Here is a 25,526-nt window from a genome sequence, read left to right as displayed (position 1 = left end):
GGTTCCTACTTTTTTCCATATTTTCGCTTTTGACCCCTAACTTTGCAATAGTGAACCCCCCCCCAAAACTTCTGGTTGTGTACTCCAAGCCCATCTGTATGCAAAATGTATATATGCAACTCCTAATGACGACTAAATGCAAGATTTAAACACTTAAATGACTAAAATAGATGCTTAATAATATACAAAACACAATATATAACTAACATTACCTATAATAAATATTGTCAAAGATAGATATAGAAATAGTCATATAATAATAATATTTTCCTGCTAACAAAATTATTATTCGGCTTCTGTAATGTTTGTTGTAGAAAATATAGGCTAAAATCTCTCAAATCATTTACACTTGCTCCTAAAATGTTTGTGAAAAAACTTTAGAAAAGATAGGCTAAGATCTCTCAAATCATTTACACTTGCTCCTAAAATGATTGTGAAAAAACTTCCATCAGATATACACTCATAATTCAAAATTGTTGGCCGGATAAAACATTATATTTTCAGCTAAGAATAATATTAGTTGTCAACAAGGTGTGATACATTTGTGTAGGCTTCTTTATAGTAATTTTTATTGTCTATTTTGATATTTCTATGGGTACAATTTCTTATGAAATTTTTTTAGAATAATCTTTTCATATTAGTTGTTCAATCTAACATGTGAAATGCAGTCTTTTCTATAGAACATATGAAATGTTTAGTGAGGCGACTAGTGTAGATTCAGTGTGAAGGATTTGGTCACAACCATTCCGCATGTACAATACTGTTATAGAGAATGTGCATTTAAAAGGAGGAAATCAACACTAATATTAGGTGTACGGATTATTGCATGTACAAACATTCATATATTCGGCTAAATTTAATATTAACTATGATTTAATTTAAATAATTGTTGGCTGGATAAAGTTTTTAAGTATAGTTAACACTTTTATTAGCTGTCGTTTAAAAAAACGTACAAATTGAAAAATCCTTGAAAACAATAATACACTAATATTTTCTATTATTATCATCTGTAATCTGGTCACATAGCTTGCTAACAACGTTATCCATCCCGTCTAACAAAATATATAGCCATCTATTATATTTGATGTTCATATAGCTTGCTAACAAAATATGTAACTGTCTAATAACCTACTTGGATAGATCGCATGATCGAAAGATTTGGGGTTGATACGCGAGGATGTTTTTTGTATATCTAAAATGTTTGGTGTTAGGAAGATAAAACCATACGAACATGACTTTAATAGGCATGCAATAAATTGAAGTAGCCACACTAAGCTTATGGTGGCTTTATTATTGGATGTAAAAATTCGCATATACGGCTAAATATAATATTAGCTTCCTAATTGCAACAACATATAATTTAAAGAATTGTTAGCCGGCTAAAAATTTCTAAGTAGAACTAATTATTTGATTAGCTGTCATTTGCAAACTGCACAAACTTAGATAACAATGTTATATGTTACTAGTTGTGTTAACATGCTAACAATATCACTAAACAGGCTAGTAGAGCGACAATATTATTCAAAGATACATAAACAGATAAATGATTATATGCTATTAAAATTGTTAGCCATCTAACATTGGATTTCTAGGCTATTACATATGTTAACAGTCTAACAGTAAATCATAGCTAAGTTAATAGCATTTGCTCGTAAAGAATCACCAAGACTAAGCACTATTTTTGCGTCCAGACGCAGCTCCTATCTACTGTTCGAAGAAGCTCACATACACTACTCTTTTGATTCCCGTATACACATAATTTGCATTGGTGCTTTTGAGGGGGTTTGCGACTGTTCAGTTCATTGGTGGTTCCAAAAAATGATATCCAGCAGCCATCATCATCACGTACTCATCAAACAAAACAATAGCATCAATTAGTGACATGATCTAGTCATCAAACACAACAATAGCATCAATTAAAGCTTAGCTTGTTGCTCAAAGATCATGACGAATCTTACTAAATAAGTAAATATGCACAAATAAACTCAAAGACTGCATTTTCCATAAAAACAGAGTCATAAGAATGTATAGAGAAAAAATATGAGCTGCTATGGATATTGAACTTACAATCAATTGAATCATAATCAGCATAAATACGAAACTTTTTTAATGTAAAGATGAAATTTTAACTCTCTAAAGTAAGCCTTTTGAATCTAACAAGAATCAGAGAATAAAACCCAGAAAAAGCAAAGCTTTACCAATACTTACAATCGAATAGGAGATAATTGAATACAGTGAGATTCCGGCGAGTATGAGATTGTTTTGGAGCAACGATTCCGATGGATTTTAATAGATGATTGTAATTGATTGAAGCCGGTATCGTCGCTAAGGTATTGTAGGAAAAACTTAGAAAGAATGAGAGAGATGTAAGATTCTATGTGGACATTGGTTCTAACGGAGAAATCAAAGAGATTGAGAGAGAGTATAATCGAAACTGCGGAGAAAACAAAGAGTCTGGGAGAGATGAGAAAATAATTCTGAAATCTCGTGTATAGATTGTAATGATGACCAAAGTCTCTCTCACTTCACACGGATAAATAAAATATAGGGTTTTCAAAATGTATTAGATATTAGGTTGCGATGTAGGAATAGGGACAGTGTAGACATTAAAAAAAAACATGTCATACATAAAGACGAAAATCCATCCATGCAAATATACAGGTTATGTTTGTATACCCAGTGCAATTTCTCTATATTTATTTGGTGTATTCTTTTTTTTTGAAAATGATTTACTCAAGTGTTAAGAGATATCGAAACTTATCCGATATTTTGATCTTGAAAAATTGACACTAGACCCTAAAATAAATCTAAACGTCTATAAACATAAATTCTAATCCATAAATAATATAACATGTAATTTTTAGATTGGAATTACATATTAAGTAATTTTGTGTAACAAACGACATATATTACTTAAACCATACAATATAATATTTAACAAAAGAGTTGGGAACCTAACTGAAATTAGAGGATAACAATCCAGTGAGTTTTGATTAGAATAACCATATGATAGACTAAGACAACCCGAGATTGAGAAAATTGTAATTAAAATGGTTTAGAGAAGTCAATCATGCATTAACCTCAGCAAGTTTAGAGAGGTTTAATGACGAGTTTTGTATGACTAGACATCTTAAACCAAAATTATTCGAGTCACCAATGTGAATTAATCAGTCAATGAAATTATAATGCTTTCACTTAATCGTTTTTTTCCAGTTAATAGTATAATTATTATAAAAGTTTGGGTCATTTTGTTATACATTGGGTTCAAAAAATATTATAACGAGGATTAGACAAAAGCCTGATCTACAGAAGAAAAAATATGTTTTTGGTAAATAGGTATTTATTTGCGGATGTATAGAAATATGTGTACAGTAAATAAATACCTAGTTAGCAAAAAAAAATTACTTTTAGCAAAAACAAAAACATAATTCTAAAGCAGTGATACAACTTGTGAAGATGTTCATTCCTCTTCAGGTTAACATTTGCGCCTTGACAATTCTACACGGCTGTTTTCATCTCGCCACTTTGGTGGTTTCTTACTAACCACCTCTGAGGAGTTTCCCTTCAATTTTACAAGCACGCGAGAAATTTCCTGTCCAGAAGAGAGCAAATGGGCCATAGGAACTCCATTACTCTCAGCCTGCATCAACCTCAACGATACTCCAGCAGCAATCGGACTAGACAAATATAGCAGCGAATAAAATATTTTATTTTTATATATGTCGTTTTTAACATATGTCGCTGAATAATATAATTGAAGCTTAGTCATGACCGTATTTTGAGAAAAATTAGAAAGCTAACATAACAAAGTTTCGTTGAGATCCTAACAATTAAGGTTACAAGTTAGTACGTAGAATTAGATATTTCTCTAAGGTTTCACCATTTTTAACTGAAATTGTGAGAAAATAATAGAAGTAATTTTACTATATTCACTGAAAAATAACTAATTTCTTAGAACAAAATTAACTAATGTTGGAGAGAAAAATTCCTCTCATGTTATTTGTAGGCCTAGTTATTTGGGAGAATTGAATTGAATGAACTCATTTCTATTTCACTTAATAATATTCCCCTCATTATTTCACTAACAATAACAACTTCTATATGTAAATGGAACTGTAACGAGCACCTCTGTAAAAATTAGATTGAAAATAAAGTTGGCTTTTTTGTGAATCTACATTTCCATATCTCTTGTAATGCAATTATTAGGATACAACATTCGATAAGGTAAAGTTTCAGTTAAAAAACATAACAAGAATATAACATTCCTTAGACAGAGAAACATAAAGATCTAACGATTATGAAAACTGATGGACTTAACAAAAAAAAAGCTAACTTTCACATTTATATTGAATATTACCAAACACATATATCCTATAATGCAATTTCACCGTCAACAAATAAGTTTAAAATAGAATATTACAATACCCCCAATCGTATAAATTCATCATACAAATCGTGCGCACACATAAAATAGAGTTTCGTAAAGAGAAAGAAACCAATACCCATTATATATATTATAATGTCAGAGTCGTAACCTAAGATCCAAAGAAGACTCTGGCAATGTGTCTGAAGAAGAACCGGGCAAGTTGGTCGACGCAGGAACATTGAGATCGATACCAGTCGAAGCTTGTTTCTTCTCCTTTCGATCCTTATGCCAATGACGCCTCATGTGACCACCCAAAGCTTGACCACTAGAAAACGCTTTCGAACAGATGTCACACCGATGATTCATCCCTGACACAACCATCACACTCTTACTCTTATCATCTTCATCAACGATCTCTTGAGGAGTAGAAGGAGGAGGTGGATCTATGTTTAAGTTTAAAATGGCGGAACATAAATGTCCATCTAACGCTTGACGTGACTCAAACACTTTCTTACAACCTTCACACTCGAACCGTCCTTCAACTCCTACACTTGAACCGGTCGTGGAGGCATTAGCTAACACTTGACCTTCTTCCGCTGTAACAGAAACCGGCGGTGCTGTTGGTTGGTGGTTAGGAGGAGGGTTGATGCCACGCCATTGACGCTCAGGGTGAGATCTCATGTGTCCATGGAGTGCCTTGGAAGACCAGAACTTTTTGCCACATACTTTGCATGGTTCTGTGATTAAGGGAGCATTAGGGTCAGGTTTACGCCTTGAAGAGGATGAAGAAGTGGCTTCGTTGTTGGAGGTTCTTCTAGTGCGTTTTCTTCTCGGGGTTTGGTTGTGACTTGGGGGGGTTACATTGGAGGGAGCCGATGGGGGATTCAAATTGAGATCCAAGTCTAAATTGTTATTCATCGTCCAAAGAAAAGAGAGAAAAAATGGGGAAGAGTGGGAGTTATGTAGTAGGAGTGAAGAAGTTAGTTTGATTCGTGGAGTCGCTAATTGCTTTGCGGTTTCTTTAGCAGTTAATTGTCGAATTGTTTTTTATTTCTTTACATGCCCCCTTGTTTTGTAGGATTTACATTTTCTTTAATTTTTTGGTTGAGTTTTTGGTTATTCGAATCTATAAGTCAAAACAATTATATTGTTCTGCTTTTCAAGTCTTAGGGGAGGGTGCATTCAATTTGGATAAAATTGATTTGCATTTAAAATTATAAATCTTCGGTTATTCAAACATAAATTTTGAAAACTCTAGTGAATTTTTGTGTTTTTAAATTTGTGATTTTAAAATAAACTTTATATCTACTATATTTGAAAATATATTAAATAACGGATTTAAAAAAAGAATAATTCTCTCAAATAGTTTTTTTAAGTTTTTGTCACAAAAATATGATTTAAAGAAAGAAAATGATCAAAATAGCCTTTTTTGTTTTGAAAATTTTAATTTTTATGTTTTATTTTTTAAAATTTGAAACCCTATCCCCAAAAGCCCACCCCTTAACTCTAAACCCTAAGTATAGATTAGTTAATCATAGGGTAAAAATACATTTTTATCCTTTAATTAAACTTATTTTGGCCATTTTCTTCATTAAGGGTTATTTTTGTGACAAAAAATTAAAAGAGACTATCGTAGGGAATTTCTCTTAAAGAAATTTGTAGTGATTTTAGAGTATTTTGATGTACTATATTTGTCAAAAAATTTAATCATATTTTAAGAAAGAATTTAGAATGGTTTAACTAAATCATTGTAAAATTTTCAGCCAAAATCATCTAAAAGTTCATTCAAATCAACTTTTTTTAAATCACTTACAAATACATAATTGAATTTGTACTAAAACAAAATAGACGTCAGAGCAAAAAAAAAAAGAAGACCAAATCAAACTAAACTAAAAAGTATTTATGTATTTGGTTCAGGTCCCTTTTCTGACATCAATTATGTATATTTTTGGCTAACTTGGTTTGAACTTTGAACCGGGTACGGTCTAGTTCCAACCGGAGGTTATCAAGCCAAATCAAAACTAATTTTTGCTGTTGTTCGATTCGGTATCAACTGCATCAAAACCTCTTTGGAATCTCTTGACGATGAACAACAAATCACAACGTAAAATTAAGGATAACGTTAATGTAGTAGCAATTCCAAGTTCCCAAACCAGCTCTTACATATGTAAGTTGTAACAACTCAAATAAAATCTGAAAAGATGAAACAAAATATATAAAACAAATGTTTTGGGGGATGACGGGTAAAGAGAAAGAAGATGACCACAAATACCTATCGTGCGGCTTTTTTATCCACAAGTCACGATCCTATCATAAATATGAATTATAAGAGTTCCATAACTGAGAGATTTGATGAGAGACAATCAGTTCACGAACCTGCTGCTGCTACTGGCCAATACTTCCCAATAGTCGTTCTACAGCAGCGTTAACGTTTCCATTGGTTGCAAGTAAAGCCCTTATGTTCTCTGCTCTGTCATAGAATCCCATTTCTTGCAGCTGTTGCAACTGAGTCGCGAAGCGTTCCTCTGGAGGAACTGGAATCAAACACGAAAAATGTTTCAGCGGAACCATCGCTACATATACATAAGAATAACAAGAAAAAACAGGGAGTACAATTCCAGTGAAACCTAACCATTGGACTGGTTCGTGCCACTCAGGCCGCCAGCACCAAGACTGCCAAACATATTCATCAATAAATCCAGCCCTGCGTTGTTGCCTGTCATAAACATTGCGTTCGTACCAATTTACTCAATAAGTTGCATGTGAAAATGTATGTGCTAGAATAAAACATGCACTGATGAAGCGAATGGAACAAAAAGGTGACTGTAAGAGAAACAACTCAAGCCATTATAATTCAGATATAGATAACATATAGTTGCAACTACCTGCGGCAGCAGCACCAGTTTGTCCCGGTTCCCTACAAAGAAGATGGAATGAGAATATGAATACGGATTGATGGAAATTAAAAATTAATAAGAGATATCAACACTCTGTTAGCTTATGCCAAAAAGGCAAAAAAAAAAAAACGTTTACTTTTATGTTCAAGTGTATTTCAACAATTAAAATGCTTCACAGCCCCAAGTAAGGGTTTACCAACGATAAGCCCAGTAAAAAAAGTACAAGAGTTGCTGTGTCGCTCATGATTCAATCCTTGCTTAAGATAAAAATCATTCACCACCAATGGGATTATCTGTTTAGCTAGTCACACTACTGTCTAAACACAATATAACACAAAAGACAATCAAGATATATACAGGACATGATAAGGGTATTCAGACTTACTGGCTGCTCGTATTCCTATTCTGAGGGAAAAGTGATTGCTGTAGAGTCATCATTTGCTAAAAACCAAAAAAAACAATCAATGACTTTAGTTAATGAAACTTCATCATTTGGTAATAGCTTAGAGATACATAAATGTTTCGTTGGAGAGACAACATGTTCGAAATTCACATGCATAAACCCAACAAAGGAGGCCCAACTGACCTGCATCATCTCCGGGGAGCTAAACTGACGAAGGAAATCTGGGTTCTGCATCATTTCCCTCAACTGAGGATTCGAATCAAGCATGGTTCGGAGTTGTGGGTTTAGATTCATAAGCTGCAACCAAGAGGACACATAAAACACATGTTCATCACAATGGCAACAACCTCTTAAGCATAGGTAGTCTAGGCGTTACCTGGTTCATGTATTGTGGATTCGAGAGTAAGCTTTGCATCATCTGGGACATGGCTGGATTTTGCAATATCTGGCTCAACTGAGAAGCATCTGGAGTGGCACCAAGAGGTGAATCCGCTCCAAGTCCCCCAAGACCACCAAGGCCTCCAAGACCTCCAAGTCCACCAAGTCCAGGGCTTCTCGTATCCCCACTGGAATTTGTCCTTCCTGGGGCGTTTGTCTGGCCTGTAAAGTGTCCCCACAATAATGTTTATATCATTACAAGTAAAATTTAACATAGAAACAGGCCAAGAAACTTAATCATAACAACAAATAGTGAGAACTACGTAAACTAACTAAGCAATTTATTATAAACGATATTGCTCCTTAACCAACGTGGTAAACACAAACTTCTATTTATAACCAAGCCACTGTTACTGTTATAACATATTATGGAACACCTCCTTTAGAAGACGAGTAATCACTCAGGCAATTAAGGGAAGGGATTGAAGTTTCTTACCAGCAGTAGCACCCCAAGGATTAGGAAGTGGATTAGCATTGGGAATACCATTCCCTGTCCCCGTCTCAGCACTCGGTGTAGTAGAATTATTAGAAGCATCGCTACCCTGCGTAGTAACCCCCTGGTTTCCAAGGAGAGCAGCAAAAGGATTCGAAGCCGCATTGTTTCCAGCGTTCCCGGACATAGTGGTAGCATTCATGAGCGGCTCCTGGACATTTTCATACATGCGCCTAAGATGGTTAAACCCCTCAGGCATAGACTCAATATTACTCATGGCCCTATCAGTATTCCGCATCATCTCACGCATCAGCTCCGGGTTCCTCGCAGCTTCCATAGTCTGCCTAAGGATGCTAGGGTCATTAAGCACGTGGCCAAGCTCAGGGTTGCGGTCCACAAGGTCACGCATTTGAGGGTTACTCATAATCATACTCCTCATAAACTCAGGGTTGTTCATGAGGTTCTGAATGGCTGGTGTGTTCATCATGTCTCTAATCATGTTAGGGTTTTGAGCTAGCTGCTGCTGTGCCTGCTCAAGATCAGGAAGACCAGCTCCGAATAAGCCAGACATAGCATTCCCACCACCACCACCTAAAGGGTTAAATCCAAGCCCAGGGAACAAAGCTTCTCCTGCGTTTGAACCAACACCTCTAGTAACACTAGGAGGAGTGGGTTGGTTAACCGGAGCAGAAGGAGGAGGTGATGAGGATGGAGCAGAGCCTCGAACCATATGAACGGTGTGATCAGCCTCCAAACCTATATACACAAATCATTATTTAAGGGATTCGAACAACCATAAATCGAGGACGAAACTCTCACCGTAGCTGACAAGAGATTGATCGTCCTTGAGGATGCGACCTTTGTAAATCAAGCGCTGCTGATTCGCTGGGACTTCGCTGTTCTGCGCGACCAACTCTTTGAAGGCCCCCACCGTGGAATCGAGACTCGTTCTCACGCTAAATTTGGATCCGTTCGAGCACCTGACGTTGACGGACACCGTGGCGTCTCCTCCTCCTTCGCCACCATCAACGGCGGCAGTCAGAGGCTGACTCGAATCTCCTTCTCCACCCATTCTTAATTGTTTAGTTCGAGGAAATCGCAAGATTTATTGAGGAGAGGGATATATTGAGAGAGAGACTTTGAGAATTGTAGAGAATGACTTGGGCTTCAGAGAACGTATCGACACCAACGGGTCGAGCAGTCGGGTCAGATTCCTTTCTTGGATCCGAATCTGATGATACAGAAGGATGTGATATACTCACCAGTCACGGCGTCGTTTTAGTATAGTTTAACTTCTTTCGTAAAGGCCAACTGATCCCAATTACGACGTCTTTGATATAATTTAACTTTTTCATTGACGCTCATCAACAGAGGCGTGCCTACAGTGTATTGAAAAAGGCACTCGCCTTAGGCCCCCGATTAATATGAACTTTTTAGGGCCCCAAAATTTAAAATAATTTCTAATCTAGTTGTTTAAACTTATTTTTTTAAGAACCCTTTCCACATAGTAGACTAACTAACCTTCTGAATTCATGTGTTTTTTTCCTATATGACGTAATATAGCATAAACTTATTCTTTTACAGTGTTAAACTTGTGTATTTGGTGAAAGTGATATATCATATTGTAAAATTGTTTTCATTATAGTTGTAAATAAGTTTATTTTAAAATTTGCCTTAGACCCCTAAAACTCTTCGCACGGCACTGCTCATTAAGTGCGTGATTGGCAAAGCTGAGCAGGAATTACACTACAAGAAAACGTGTCCATAACAACAAACATTTACGACGAAAATATTTCGTCGTAAATTTACATGGTCTTTACAACGAAATTACGAGGAATCTAACTTTCGTCGTAAACGCCATATAAATTTACGACGAACTGATTTCGTCGTAAACTCCATGTAAGTTTACGACGAATGTACGTGGAATGAGAAATACGTCGTAATCATGACATCGACATTACAACGAAGCATGTTACCGTTATATTTAGGTGAAAACGTGTATTCAATGTGCTTTAACTTACCTAATTTCGTCGTAAAGTCGTTGTAAATAATATGTTAAAACCATGTAAAATCCATGTAAAATATTCCTTGTAAAATCGTTGTTATATTTCAACTACCCAACTCTAAAATTTCTCTATATATATGTCATTTTCCACAACTCTCTTCCTCACAACACACAAACGGGAGAAAAAAAAATCCGAAAAAAAAATTTCAAAAAAAAATCTAAGAAAAAAATGGCCGGTGGCGGTAGTATTTACGAGTTACGGAGTTGGATGTATTTGCACAAAGATTCTGACGGGAGGGTGACGAACGCATTTTTGAGCGGGCTAGAGACATTCATGCACCAGGCGGGCTGTACACCGATCACACAGGAAAGCGGTAAGATGTTCTGCCCCTGTCGGAAATGCAAGAATTCAAAATTTGCACGTAGTGAAACTGTATGGAAGCATTTAGTAAACAGAGGATTTACACCACAGTACTACATTTGGTATCAACATGGAGAGGGTTATGGGGGAAATGAAGCTAGTAGTAGTAATAATAATTTTGAGGATGGTCATCATAGTGAAGAACCGAATCATTTGCATAATGAATATAATTATCATCAAGACCATGAGCAGATGGTAGATCATGATAGAGTTCAAGATATGATTAGTGATGCATTTTTAGAAACAACTACAACAATAGCTGATGGAACTGGAAATGTAGAAGAACCTAATTTGGATGCAAAAAGGTTTTATGAAATGCTAGATGCTGCAAATCAACCAATCTACACTGGTTGTAGAGAAGGTCTCTCTAAATTGTCTCTAGCAGCTAGGATGATGAATATTAAAACGGATCATAATTTACCTGAGAATTGCATGGATGCATGGGCGGAGTTGTTTAAAGAGTATTTGCCAGAAGACAACGTGTCTGCTGAATCTTATTATGAGATTCAGAAATTGGTTTATAGTCTTGGGTTGCCTTCGGAGATGATTGATGTTTGCATCGACAACTGCATGATCTACTGGAAAGAAGATGACAAGTTAGAAGAGTGTCGATTCTGCAAAAAACCACGATTCAAACCGCAAGGCCGTGGGAGGAATAGGGTACCGTACCAAAGGATGTGGTACCTACCAATTACAGACAGATTGAAAAGATTATATCAATCTGAGAGGACTGCTGCATCGATGAGGTGGCATGCGGAACATGTCCAGAGAGATGGTGAGGTTGCACATCCATCAGACGCAAGAGCGTGGAAACATTTCAACAAGGTACACGCAGATTTTGCTACAAATATTCGGAATGTCTATCTTGGGTTATGCACCGATGGATTTAGTCCATTTGGAATGTCTGGTAGACAATATTCTTTGTGGCCAGTCATTCTTACGCCGTACAATTTACCGCCGGATATGTGCATGGAACAAGAATTTCTATTTTTGACCATATTAATCCCTGGGCCGAAGCATCCAAAACGGTCTCTTGATGTTTTTCTTCAACCGTTGATAGAAGAGCTAAAGCAATTGTGGTCAGAAGGGGTGAGGACGTACGATTGTTCCTTGAAAAACAATTTTACGATGCGAGCAGTTCTGCTGTGGACGATAAGTGATTTCCCTGCTTATGGGATGTTGTCTGGCTGGACAACACATGGAAGATTATCTTGTCCATATTGTCTTGGATCGACGGATGCTTTTCAACTGAAGAATGGTAGGAAGAGTTGTTGGTTTGACTGTCATCGTCGCTTTCTTCCACTTGCCCATCCGTACAGAAGAAATAAGACATTGTTTCGGCACAAAAAATTGTCAGAGACGGTCCTCCTCCATATCTCACCGGCCAGCAGATCGAAGCAGACATTGATTATTACGGAGCTCAGGAAACAGTTAAAGTTGGAGGAAATTGGCATGTTCCTGGAAATATGCCTGATGGATATGGTGTGTCTCACAATTGGCATAAGAAGAGTATATTTTGGGAGCTACCCTATTGGAAGGATCTTCTCTTACGCCACAATCTGGATGTCATGCATATTGAGAAGAACTTTTTTGAGAACATCATGAATACATTACTTAACGTCCCTGGGAAGACAAAAGATAACAAAAAGTCAAGGATGGACTTACCTGATATTTGCTCAAGAAGTGAGTTACATATCAAGAGCAATGGAAACGTTCCTGTTCCCATCTTCCGGTTGTCATCAGAAGCCAAAACAACCTTGTTTGACTGGGTTGCATCAGAAGTTAAGTTTCCTGATGGTTATGTTTCAAATCTGTCAAGATGTGTTGAACGAGGTCAAAAGTTCTCCGGAATGAAGAGTCATGATTGTCATGTGTTTATGCAACGACTACTTCCATTTGCTTTTGCCGAGCTCCTTCCAGCAAATGTCCATGAAGCACTTGCAGGTAATTATAAAACGTTAATATATATACATATGTTATGAAATGTTATTAATTTGATTACTTTTGCAATATACAGCCATCGGCGCTTTTTTCAGAGATCTCAGCACACGTACGTTCAAGGAAGAAGTCATCGAACAACTTCATCATAACATTCCGATCATATTGTGCAACCTGGAGAAGATATTTCCTCCTTCATTTTTTGACGTCATGGAGCATCTAGTTGTCCACCTACCGTATGAAGCATTGCTTCGTGGACCTGTTCACAACGGATGGATGTATCCGTATGAGCGACAGATGAAACATTTGAAGGGGAAAGCAAGAAATCTTGCAAAGGTGGAAGGTTCAATAGTTGCGGGAAGTTTGACAGCCGAAACATCTAACTTCACATCATACTACTTTGCTCCAACTGTTCGTACGAGGAAAAGAGTTCCTAGAAGATATGATGATGGTGGAGTACCGACATCATATCCAATTGATGGTGTTCCTGACATTTTCTGCGAAATTGCACGGTTTGGTGGTAAAACGAAAGAAGTATGGTGGTCATGTGAAGAGGATAAACATAGTGCCCACACTTATATTCTGCTCAACTGCGAGGATGCAGTGACCCGTTACTTTGAAAGGTAAATATTTTTGTGAATGTTAATTATATGAATTGCAGTTAATTATGTATGACTTGATTATTTGTTTAATTTGCAGCATGTTTGTATCTCAAGTTGAAGAAGCAATACCAGGAATATCTGCAACTGATGTGGACACACGTAAAGATAAGCACTTTGTCAAGTGGTTAAAATCACAGGTACGTAATATATCTCATACATTGATTAATTAAGTAAGTGTTTTGATACTTCAATATTAATTAAGAATAACTGCTTTTTGCAGGTTGATTATGACGATCCTTATTATCCCGTATGGTTTCACGAATTGGTTCAAGGTCCAGTTGCAAAGGTCACCACATCACCTATGTATTTCACACGAGGATTTACCTTTCACACATACGAGTATGGGAGACATCGGGCAACGAGTAACTACGGAATATGTGTGAAAGGTGAAACGGACTTTTACGGGATCTTGCAGGAGATTATTGAAGTGGAATTTCCGGGGTTATTGAAGCTAAAATGCGTCCTCTTCAAATGTGAATGGTTCGATCCTGTTGTGAACCGAGGGATTCGGTATAACAAATTTGGTGTTGTGGATGTCAATTTTGGGAGAAGATACAACAAATTTGAGCCTTTCATTTTAGCTTCACAAGCCGAGCAAGTAAGCTTCCTTCCTTATCCTCGGCTTCGAACTTCCGGGATAAACTGGTTAGCTGCTATCAAAATTACACCTCGTGGACGCATTGTCGCTGGAGAAGAACCGCCCTTGCAAGAAGAAGACGCTATCAATGAAGTTGAGGTACCAGAACAACCAACTGATGAAATCCTTTTGATCGACCCGCAAAACTTTCAATATGAAGATATTCCCGAAGATGCGACAGATGAAGCACGTGAAGACGAGTTCGAGAGAAGCGACGATGATGATTGTAATGATAGTGATGAGAACGAAAACGATTTAGAGTGATGTAATATTGATGAGAACGAAAACGATTTAGAGTGATGTAATATATGTCTCTGATGTTGTATTTCTCTATTGTAACGTATGTTTAAAGAAATATTGTTTTTTTACCATCCTAATGTATGTGTAACAGATGTTGTTTTATATAATATGTATTTGTGTTAATTTTAAAAAAATTATTTGGAGTTTTAGGGTTTTAGAGTTTAAGTTGGAGAAAGAGCACCAAGTAGTAGAGAAGAAGAGATATGATGTTAGATGATATGTGACTTTGGGGTTTAGGGATTTCATTCTCGGTGTTTAGGGTTAAGCGTTGTAAAATCGTCGTAAATGTTTATCTATTCCACGTAATTTCGTCGTAAATGGAAAAACGCGGGCCTGGTAACTTCGTCGTAAACGCGGGCCATGTAAATTCGTCGTAAACCGATGTTTCGACGTAATTTCGTCGTAAATCGAAAAACGCGGGCCTGGTAACTTCGTCGTAAATGAAAAAACGCGGGCCTGGTAACTTCGTCGTAATGTTACGTCGCGTTTACGAAGAAACATTTTCTATATATTGGGACGCCGAGACGAGGCTGCCTCGTCCATTCCTCCCAAACTCCTCTCCTCTCCCTAAGGTACATTCTCTTCCCTCCTTTTTTTTTTTTTTTTTAAGTTAGTTTAGGTTATTAATTAGTTAGGTAATTAGTTTAGGTGATTATTTAGATAATTAGTTTAGGTGATTAGTTAGATGACGGAATCCTATAGTTTAGGTGATTAGTTAGGTAACGGAATAATTTTTTAATTATGTTGTCATAATTGATTAAATTTATTTAATTTTTTTTAGATGGCTCCTAGAAGGAAACCAGCAGCACCTACTTATGCCCAGTTGTTTGGCGATGGTTCCGGTACATCTTCTTCCGGTCCATCGTCTTCCGATGCAGTTCCAGACTCTCAGACTTCTCAGAGAGTTTTTTCGAGTCCTCCTCTTCCACCGCAGATGCCTCCACCTCCTCCTCCAGCGGCTGCACCTGAGCCTGTCCCAGAAGGTGCAGTTCATCCGGATTTGCGTGTGCCTTCATATGCTCCCTTCGCGAGATATACGGTGGAGGATTTGCTTGCCCAGCCTGGACGGGAGGGTTTGGATGTTCTAGACCCCGATAGACCCCGAGGAACTTATTGGTAAGTTATTAATTTTTATTACTTTAAAATTTAAGTAATTTTTATTTTGTAACGGTTAAATTGTTTTTTCAGGTTTGGGGCTAACAACCGTGTTAGCCGGAGCGTTTCGGCGACGATTAAGGGTTACTACGACGGGGCATACCCGAACTGGAGCAAGACACCAAATCACGTTAAGATCACGTGGTTTAAATGTTTTACGGTAAGATTTTTAAATTTAATTAAATTTTCACTTTTAAATATATATATATGTTTTTAATATTTATTATTAATTGTAATTTTTTCAAAATTTTTATGTTTCAGCAAAAGTGGCATTGGTCTTTGGGAATCACCGAGGGGGTGAAGGCGGAATTCGTTGCAAAGGCAAAGATACGCCTCTGCAACACAGTCTCTGATTGGAAGGACAAGTGGGAGATCTACGGGTATGAGGGAAAGCCCACTGAGCTCACGACGGATGTGTGGGATGGCCTCATCGCCTATTGGGAGCACCCCTCTTCGATCAGAAAGGCCAATTCGTGCTCGGCTTCTCGAAGGACGAAGGATAAAGATGGTCATTTGCCCATGCTTCACAGAACCGGACAAAAAACTCATGCAGGAGTCCGTCTAGAAGCTGTAAGTTTTGTTTTAAATATATATTTTAAAATATTCAATTAATATAATTTATAATATTTAATTTAATTTTTTTTTGTAGTTCGAGAAGTCGGGAGTCTTACCTTCTCTGTCTGACCTATTCAAGATGACTCACGCCACATCCGACGGAGTTTTTGTGGATCCTGCATCTGAGAAACTCTTCCGGACAGTGGTTGGTCGGATTGAAGAATGGGAGACGCAACTAACCCAGGAGTCTCCCGATGGATTACCAGTCACATTGTCCACCCAAGAGGTCGACAGAATCTTCGAAGAGGTAACTTAAAATTTTAGTTTACATTATTTTAAATATTTTAACATAATTAACTATATTAATATATGTTTTGATTTTATAGGTGGCTCCTAAAAAGAAGGGACGGATAGTCGGTATAGGCTCTGTTGACGAAGTTGCTCTGTTAACAAAGTTGCAAGGGCAACTTCGTCATACACTTCGAGACGGGATGAAGAGACTGCTCAGATGAAGGCTCAAATGGATAGCCAGAAGGCTTAAATGGATAGCCAGCAGGTTCGTTTAGACTCTCTTGAGGATTTGCTAGACGTGATGGCCGTGGGAAACCCGGTTATGCAGAGAATGTTGAGTGAGAGACGAGCCGCTCTTGGAATGCCACCACGAGATCCGCAAGAGTCCGATCCAACCCGTCAACAGCCGAGCAACCCCACCAACTACTTCGACAATATTTAGTTTTTTTTTTCTGTTTGTATTATGAATTTAAATATTATTGTATGACTTTTTAAAATATGTTTTCCAATTTCATATTACGTTTTAAAATTTAAATTATTTTAAATTCTGAATATTAAATATAAATTAAAATCTATTATATACTAATTAATAATAATATAATAAGAAACGATGTAAACTCCTCGTAAACATTACATGGAGTTTACATCGAATGTTTACGAGTGATTAACATCGAAATATTTACGAGGATTTTATATCGAAATGTTTACGAGTGATTTACAACGAAAGTATTTACGTGTGCTTTACATCGAAATAATTACGTGGGCCTTACGTGGCGTTTACGACGAATCCTTTCCCTGCGCTTTACGAGGAATATATTTTGTCGTAAACGTAACGAGTCGTTTACGACGAAACCTCCGTTACGACGGACGTTTAACAACGAAACATCTTTCGACGTTAATTCGTCGTAACACTCCGTTTACGACGAATTTACAACGAATATTGCCCTAGTAAAAAATATGTTTTCTTGTAGTGGTAGCAGCTGAAAACATGAGTGAAGATGTGAGCTGCGAACGTGAGCCGAAAAATAAAATGTATTTTTAAATTTTATTAAAATAAAATATTAAATCTAAAATTTTTATAATATAAAATATTACAAGATATGAACTAGCATTAAAAGTTATTAAAAATAAGAAAATATCAAAAAATTAAAAAAAAAGAATTAAAAACTTAAATTTAAATTAATAACGTGAATAAAAAGATTTATCTTCTTCCTTTCCATATTTGTTCTGCAATGTTGTTTCTAATACCCGCCATATATGCATCCCATGTAGGAACATAACTCGTTCTTTGAGCTTCAACATCATCATCATCATCTTCAGAATCTAAACATCTCACTTTCTCTTTATTCATACTCTTGAAAATCTTCATCATTTTTTGTTGATTTTCGTATGAAGTAATGCAACGCCATTGTTGCAACGACAATCTTAAATTGTGTCTGAAGATCATACCGCGCTGGATTTCTGATAATAGCAAACTTTCTTTTCCACATCCCGAAAGTTCGCTTAATCACAAAAAGCAAAGAAGAATGAAAGTCCCCTTCGCCATTGATGCGGATGATATCGAACTCGACGGTACGGAGCAAGATATCCCTTCCTATTAGGGTGTCCTGAATCAGCGAGAAAATATTTTCTTTCAGGAGGAGTTGAAAAATATTCATGTTATATTCATTGTCAATATCTTCGAATCATGTGCACTTTCCGGTGTGTCCACATATGTATATATAAACTCCATTGATACATATTGCAAGCACGTTCATGGTAGGATGTTGCTTCCGTAAATTCAAATACTTCTTCTTTTTTTCAGATCCAACTCGCATTGACACATGTGTACCATATAGAGCTCCTATACAACCACTAAAGAAAGGATAATACCTTGTATCAGAAGAGAGGGTGATGCTTACTTGTCGAAGTTCATTTTCTCCAGGCTTTATAATATCATGAGACATGCGAACAAGTGCATCCAAAACTTCATGAAACTTTCTATTCACTGTCTCTTGATTGCGTTGATAATGTGTTGCAATTGTTCGCTGGACTTCATCATGCACAGTTTCAAGAAACATTGCAACAGCCTCTTCTAGACCACATTCTCGAGATTCTCGTAGCCCATAGTCACTCCTCAACCTATCACATAACAGTCGAAAAGTTTCTTGATGCATGTGTAAAGTTTCATAGCATTCTTGATCATGCCCATTGATCATTTGCATCGCATGGTGCCATCCTCGGCATCGATCAATTCGCATTAGTACTATGTCAGGGTTTGGATTTAAACATTCACTCTCAAGCAACAACATTATTACTTTAAATAGATTTTGGTTGTAACAAATAATTAGTTCCTACAAAAAAAATTGTTGGGTTCAAAAACGGTCATGACGAAGTTAACATCCAAATCTCCGTAAAAATCAGCATGAACGTTTTTTACGAAAGTTACTCTTCGTAAAAAAGAATCTTTACAAATAGCCTTGCGGCAAAATATTGTTCCAATCTCAATCGAACCACTAAAATACCGATTGTCTGAAGGCAACAGACACGTATCCAAATCGGCCACAGACAAGCTCAAGTATGGCCATCGGACCACGCATAAGCCAAACTCGGTCTCTACGTAGCGACCGAGCACGTACACAGCTCGGTCGCTACGTAACGACCGAGCTCAAGCCAAGCTCGGGCCTGGCAGATCTTGCTCTTTAATTGCTCTGGCAGATCTTGCTAACCGATCTAAACTCTCGCAAAAATGAGAAACGATTGCCACACATACTTAGCTCGCTTCCCAAAAAAAAGAACTAGAGACACGCACATCGTCTTAAAATCGATTCGTTCCTAGCAACTTTCTTAAAAACCGACATATTCCAAGTTGTCAACCTGAAAACCACCAAGTCGCAATCCTAGAGTCGTCTTCAAACCGACCCGGATTGTCGGTCATTCTATTCCTCAAAAAAAGGAGGGAGTAGGAATGTATACTATAGTCGCATACTCCCTTACTTCAAAAAACTTTTTGCCTCGGCATAAAAAAATATACTTTTGACAAAGTAAATTCTCGCAGCGATATGCAGAAAACACTTAGGCAATCGGATGCCTCAATGAAATCGTCCCAATAGGCAAACGACAATCTAAGATTTGTCTAAACGCCAACAACATATCTAAAACATCAGGAACATAATCTCGAGGACTATACAGCACCTCTTATCGCGATCATGCGTTTAGAAAACATGTACCAATATCAAACTAAAACTCGACGATTAGCCAAAGTCTGGAAGACCCTTTCGACTGAAACGAGTTTCGTATAAAAGTCAAAAATTATACGAGAAAATCTTCAACCACCAGCATTGCTTTCAGTTTCCGTTGAACCTGGAGTGATTCCAAGGAAATCTCACCAAAGATCGAAATGAAAGTCGAAACGCGTCTCGTAAAGTCAGCGAAAACTTCGCTACTTTGACACATCCGATTTACTATCATCGTAGAGTGCTGACTTCCACGTTTCACTTCCTTCAGATATATCCGAGCAGGAAATTACCTCGAAACTGACTCTGCACGGGTTCTGGGTCGAGACTGTTAGGCTTCGTCTCCCTCGGATGAAAAGGAAACAATTTTCATGCGACTAAAGGAAACATTATACGAAATATTCGTCGTATAACTGAAACCTAAAGCAGATCGTTTTCTACACCCATGGGCCATCTTAAAACATGAAAGCTCCGGCTTACTTGGCATATCAATCTCGACAAACGCCCTTTGGCCCTAGGCTAACTACGCCTTCCCGTAAAGCCCGAACCAGAATTCGGCATCCCTTTAAGGAAAAATCGTAAACTAACACGGCTTTGGTGTTAACGCAAAAGTGCCATGGTTTAATCCTTTACCAACAACGTCCTTGGCTATAAAGCTGAGAACAACCTTCATGCAAAGCCAAAACAACTGAGCGACCACCGCTCCAATAACTTGATGGCTAAACGGTAATCCGCAATTTGTCTTGAAACGCCAAGTAACGATTACACAAACAATTATCATATGACCCAGAAACGGGAATCATACGGTAAATTTGTCATAACAAAACTCAGTCCTAACAACCAAACAGTTAATGGAAAGGTTGAACTTGTCAAAAATCGACCAAGTTCCATATGCTACGATTCACTTTAAGCCCGCTGTGTTTTACTCGTAAAATACGGCATGTAAGGAAAACTCGTAACAGAGCTCCTATAGCTATACGAAACATCCTCAAATATACACGAAAGAAATCTCGGAAGGCCAACACCTCACAAAGCACAGTATAGGAGGATGCCTCTTTCCGGGGACAAATTTACGCGACCCCTTGGTCCTAACTCCTCGATCGCAAATCAAATCCAAACAGGAACTACAATTTTGGCTGCGAACATCCGTGGAAAAACCAAAATGTTTCTCAAATGCAGGGTTAAGACTAAACCCTTGCAATACCGCATAACACCTTCAAGCCCACGAACATTTCAAGCACGAAACGCGGCGTACGAAAGAATAACAAATCTTCAGCATCGCGAGACGTCGCAGACGCCTGAAGATTCGTTCTTCGACGAAATTTTCTTCCTCGATAAAAACACCTTCTTAGAAGACCAGACAGTCATACGCACTAACATCTTCTCAAAACATATCCTTCGCGAAGACTCAAAACAATAATTTTTACCATTAAGTTTGTTGCTGATCACAACAAACTCTTAACGTCCTAAACAGACTTAGCCATCTCGTAGAGATGACTCTCGTACATCCGACACAAGGACAATAGCGATATAAAAGAAACCCAAAATTTTTGGTCAGCACTTCTAGGAGTCTTAAAAATTGTCCTTGGAGAGATGCTCGGTTCCAACCATACAAGTCGTATAAGCCGAGAACCTATCGCGGACTTTAAATTGGTATGAAATCAGGATGAAACTGTAACGGGATACGTAAGCCGAATTAGTCATCGCACCCCCTAAAACCAGAAGTAAGCCTAGGTTTTGCCATAAACCCAACACACTGGTCTCTAACATCTCTAGGCATGATATCAAAAGATACGAGATCCCAAAATATGTCTCTTCGCTTGTATTCCAATGTTTATGAAGTTCCGAAAAGCAAAATTTTCGTACATTCTCATCTAAAACAATCAGTGAATATAACGATCTACAAAGAGTTAGATATGAGATGACAACTCATACTCTTCCCTCTACAATCGAACGAATACAAACATGTTCTTAAAACGCGAAACACAATTTATTAAAAAAGTCGCAAAGCGGCTGGGATTCGAAGCCACACGCTTTCAGTCCCGAAAACATAAATACGGCCACACTCGGCCAAAGTGAACAGCCTTCAAGGCTAATCTTGAGGCCGACAAAGGTCCACTACAAAATGCCATCAACGACAACATAACTGGACCGTAAAAGGTCTCACTGGAAAACAGGTCATAAGCATCTTAACTCCAAGACGAACTACGAAAGGCTTGATCCCTTCGACAAGGGTACGTAGGCAGCCTTCATAAGGCGCAGCCCCAATAAAAAAAACTTTTCTTTATATGCATAAGTTTTTCTTCGTCAATGTTTGTCTACGAATCTTCGGATACGAACTTCGTCCAACATGCCTATCTTGCCTAACTCGCCTAACCACACGCTAGAATCTCATCAACGATCCACGATTCTAACGGGCTGGGGGGCTAACTGTTGGGGTCAAAAATGGTCACGACGAAGTTAACATCCAAATCTCCGTAAAAATCAGCATGAACGCTTTTTACGAAAGTTACTCTTCGTACAAATAATCTTTACAAAGAGCCTTGCGCTAAAATCTTGTTCCGATCTCAATCGAACCACTAAATACCGATTGTCCGAAGGCAACATACACGTATCCAAATCGGCCACAGACAAGCTCAAGTATGGCCATCGGACCACGCACAAGCCAAGCTCGATCGCTACATAGCGACCGAGCACGTACACAGCTCGGGTGCTCGGTCGCTACGTAGCGACCGAGCTCTAGCCAAGCTTGGTCGCTACGTAGCGACCGAGCTCCAGCCAAGCTTGGTTGCTACGTAGCAACCGAGCACGCACACAGCTCGGTCGCTACTTAGCGATCTAGCTCAAGCCAAACTCGGTCGCTATGTAGCGATCGAGCACGTACACGGCTTGGTCGCTACGTAGCAACCGAGCTCTCCCAAAACGTTGATACGACACGAATCCATGCATTCTCGTCTACTCTTTAATGCTATCTTCCGTAGGCCATGGCTAAACAATTCTTTGTTTCTCATCACTCGATGTCATCAGTCAAACTTTACGATAAAAACCGCGGGAAGTTCATTTTTATCGAAGAAACCGTGATAAACGTTGTGAGTCGAAGACGGCCCAAAGAGACCTAAAACGCAGCTCGAAGCCCACTTACAATTTCTTATCCGAAAACCCATAAGCCTTATGACGGTTTATGCTTGGTTCGTAAGGCAAGATAAATGTCAAGTTTTCGCGGATAAATGTGGAGTTTCCAAAGATAATCACGAAGATCGGAAAAATCGGAATATCTCTATTTTTGAGATATGACAGCTTAAGGACAGAAGGGAAAAAGCTAAAACCAACTTTGGAGGAGTATATAAGGAGTTCTAAGCGAGAGGCACAAGATAGAACTTTTTGACAGCAAACTTAGCACTTAGAGCAGTTTAGGCAATTTTTCGTTTTGTTATTCGAGCTGCGACTCAATTAGGTTTAGCAGCTTTAGGGTTTTAGAACTAGGAATCTCGCCGACAGCCCTTGTAGCCCAGGCTCTTACCTTGTTGTAACGCTTAAACTCGAATTCGGAATAAGACCTACTTTGCTATCTTTTCGATTTATTATCTTTTCTCGTCTTTATTTCGTGTTCTGATTTCTTGGCGTGTGGTATTAGCAGATATTCGAGACTTCTGGGAAATTAGGGTTCTCCTACTTTCCTTATTTAAACGGAAATCAACAGTGCAAATTTTGGTTCCCACAAAAATATAAACAAAGATAATATTTTTTAAAAGAGTTAATATTTATTTAAAAGAGTTAATATTTATTTAATTTAAGTAAAATTTTAAACAAGTGATATAAAAATATTTAATAAAGATAGTATATCCATTACTTTTGAAAAAAAAAACATAAATAAAAACATAAGACACGGTTCATGATTATTGGAATTCCTAAAAATCCTAAGTGACCATAAAAATAATTATCCTATCTCTACACAGAAATGAAATATCAAACAACGAAGAAAGAAATGGTTTTGTAAAAAAAACTACACGAACATTAAAGGAGAAAAGTCAAATAAGAGAATCGCCTAATAAAATCCTAAGTAGCCATAAAAATATAATATTCATGATATCTCTACAGACACAAAATGAAATATGAAACAAAGATGAAAGAAATTTTGGTTTTGTAAACTAAAAAGAAACTACACGAACGAGTAAAGAGAAAAGTCAAATAAGAGAATCACCTCGACACTTAGGGTTTGCAAAGGAATTTGTGTCTGCTCTTCCACGCTATCTTCGCACACACAAAAATACTTTATAATGAAATTGAATGTTTAATTATGTATAATCAACTGTGATATACTAGTTTTACCTTTAGCGAGTGTATTGAATCTGAGATCTGAAGTGATTTGATTTTTAATGAGTTTTCAAATGATTGTAGCAGAATCTGATGATTTGGTTTAATTTTTGTTAAATAACTCTAGAATCCCATATAAAACTATGTGATTTAGATTTTTATTTTTATAATTACAGAACTCCTCTCAAACACTCTAGAAACACTTAATACACTTTAAAATCTCTAATTTAAATTTTGTTCAATAACAGTAGATTTCAGAATGTTTTATAAAATGACAAGTTCAATAACACTGGATTTCAAAGTATTTTTTAAAATCCATGTTTGAATAAAAGTGAATTTGTCATTTTAATACAAATCAGCTCAAACTCTAAATTGAATACACCCCCTTAAAGTTTCAAGGTCCAGTGAAGTGTTTTTCATAGAAAAGAGGTGTTATTATTTTTAGATTTTTTTTAAAAAGATTTTAATAAACATATTATGATAGAATAAAGGATTTAGTTGGCAAAACTTTTTTGTTTGTTTCACTTTCAAAAAATTAATTTAAATCTAAATAAGAGAATATTCCAAGCATATCCGAATATTTTTTTGTGAAAACCAAAAAATTGACACATAAAAATTACAGAACTTGAAAACATTTTATTTTTTGCGTGATTCTTGAAAACACACAAACATACCTTGCAAACTCTTTATTATTATTGAGCGTGATAACGCACCAGCTCAAATAGCCGTTCCACTTTTTCAGCACAGGTGCGCCATACAATAAAAAAATCTTGAATGGCGTTGATCCGTAGCGGACCTCTGACCGAAAGTTGTTTAATGCACAATCGTTTTTTTTTTTATCCTTGAAATAACTTCAAATGTCTCGTCTCCAAACTCATTGTTAGAGGAAAGAAAATACTGAAAACGAAAACAAATCAAAGCATACACCAATAGGTACTTGAAAGATAAATACCCTATAAAAGGTGAAATGTGTAGAAACCATGGCTTCATACTTCCTTAAGAGAGACAGTTGCAGTCTCATCTTGGGTATGTAGATGGAGAATTGGAAGCATCTTCAAGAATGGTATCATTGAGCCAACTTGGACCTCCACGAGCTATATAAGATTGAAACCGTCCATCTTTAGTAACACTGACAGCGATCAACTCAGCTACTCTATTTGTAGTAACATTCACAACTTCCACATAGCAATTTTGGAAGCAATTTAGTGCTTGTCTAGTCCGTTCAATGGTATTGGACAGACTAGGGAACCACTGAGGATTATTCAGAGCTTCCAGCGTATGAGCTGATGAGATTTCCATGATCACTCTGTTCCAATGCAGAGTATGAAAATCTTTTGCTAACCAACACAATGAAGTAAGGACTGCTTCCAGGTTTGAGCTAACCCATGTGAAGGATCTCCGACTGTGTTCCATTGCCTGGCCTCGAAAATCCCGGATCACCCAAGAAGCTCCCGTATGTTGAGAATTAGCTGACCAGGAGCATCCTACATTACATT

General features: G+C 37.4%; 2 protein-coding genes across 4 annotated transcripts; both read right to left on the bottom strand.

The window, feature by feature from the left end:
* Window positions 1-1,488: 1,488 nt before the first annotated feature.
* On the bottom strand, window positions 1,489-5,598 carry LOC106365277 (zinc finger protein ZAT2-like). 2 transcript variants are annotated; one of them, XM_048763784.1, is made up of 2 exons: window positions 2,209-5,598; window positions 1,489-1,887 (listed from the first exon to the last, which is right to left on the bottom strand). In XM_048763784.1, exon 1 carries the CDS (start codon window positions 5,282-5,284, stop codon window positions 4,523-4,525), a length of 762 nt encoding a protein of 253 aa, XP_048619741.1. In that variant the 5' UTR covers window positions 5,285-5,598; the 3' UTR covers window positions 1,489-1,887; window positions 2,209-4,522. The 2 variants fall into 2 exon arrangements, with proteins under 2 accessions (XP_048619741.1, XP_048619740.1); XM_048763783.1 differs by having other exon boundaries at window positions 1,489-1,848.
* An 854-nt stretch (window positions 5,599-6,452) lies between these two features.
* On the bottom strand, window positions 6,453-9,752 carry LOC106368867 (ubiquitin domain-containing protein DSK2b-like). 2 transcript variants are annotated; one of them, XM_013808934.3, is made up of 10 exons: window positions 9,357-9,752; window positions 8,541-9,293; window positions 8,043-8,266; window positions 7,850-7,963; window positions 7,649-7,704; window positions 7,252-7,283; window positions 6,999-7,082; window positions 6,743-6,900; window positions 6,639-6,673; window positions 6,453-6,559 (listed from the first exon to the last, which is right to left on the bottom strand). In XM_013808934.3, the coding sequence occupies exons 1-8, from the start codon at window positions 9,607-9,609 to the stop codon at window positions 6,752-6,754; spliced, it is 1,665 nt and encodes a 554-aa protein (XP_013664388.2). In that variant the 5' UTR covers window positions 9,610-9,752; the 3' UTR covers window positions 6,453-6,559; window positions 6,639-6,673; window positions 6,743-6,751. The 2 variants fall into 2 exon arrangements, with proteins under 2 accessions (XP_013664388.2, XP_013664387.2); XM_013808933.3 differs by having other exon boundaries at window positions 6,453-6,673.
* Between the last annotated feature and the right edge of the window lie 15,774 nt (window positions 9,753-25,526).

The sequence above is a fragment of the Brassica napus genome, chromosome C7, assembly GCF_020379485.1.
Source record: "Brassica napus cultivar Da-Ae chromosome C7, Da-Ae, whole genome shotgun sequence".
NCBI classification, from domain to species: domain Eukaryota; kingdom Viridiplantae; phylum Streptophyta; class Magnoliopsida; order Brassicales; family Brassicaceae; genus Brassica; species Brassica napus.
The sequence above is the reverse complement of the archived record's forward strand: the minus strand, read 5'-3'. Positions and strand labels throughout refer to the sequence as shown.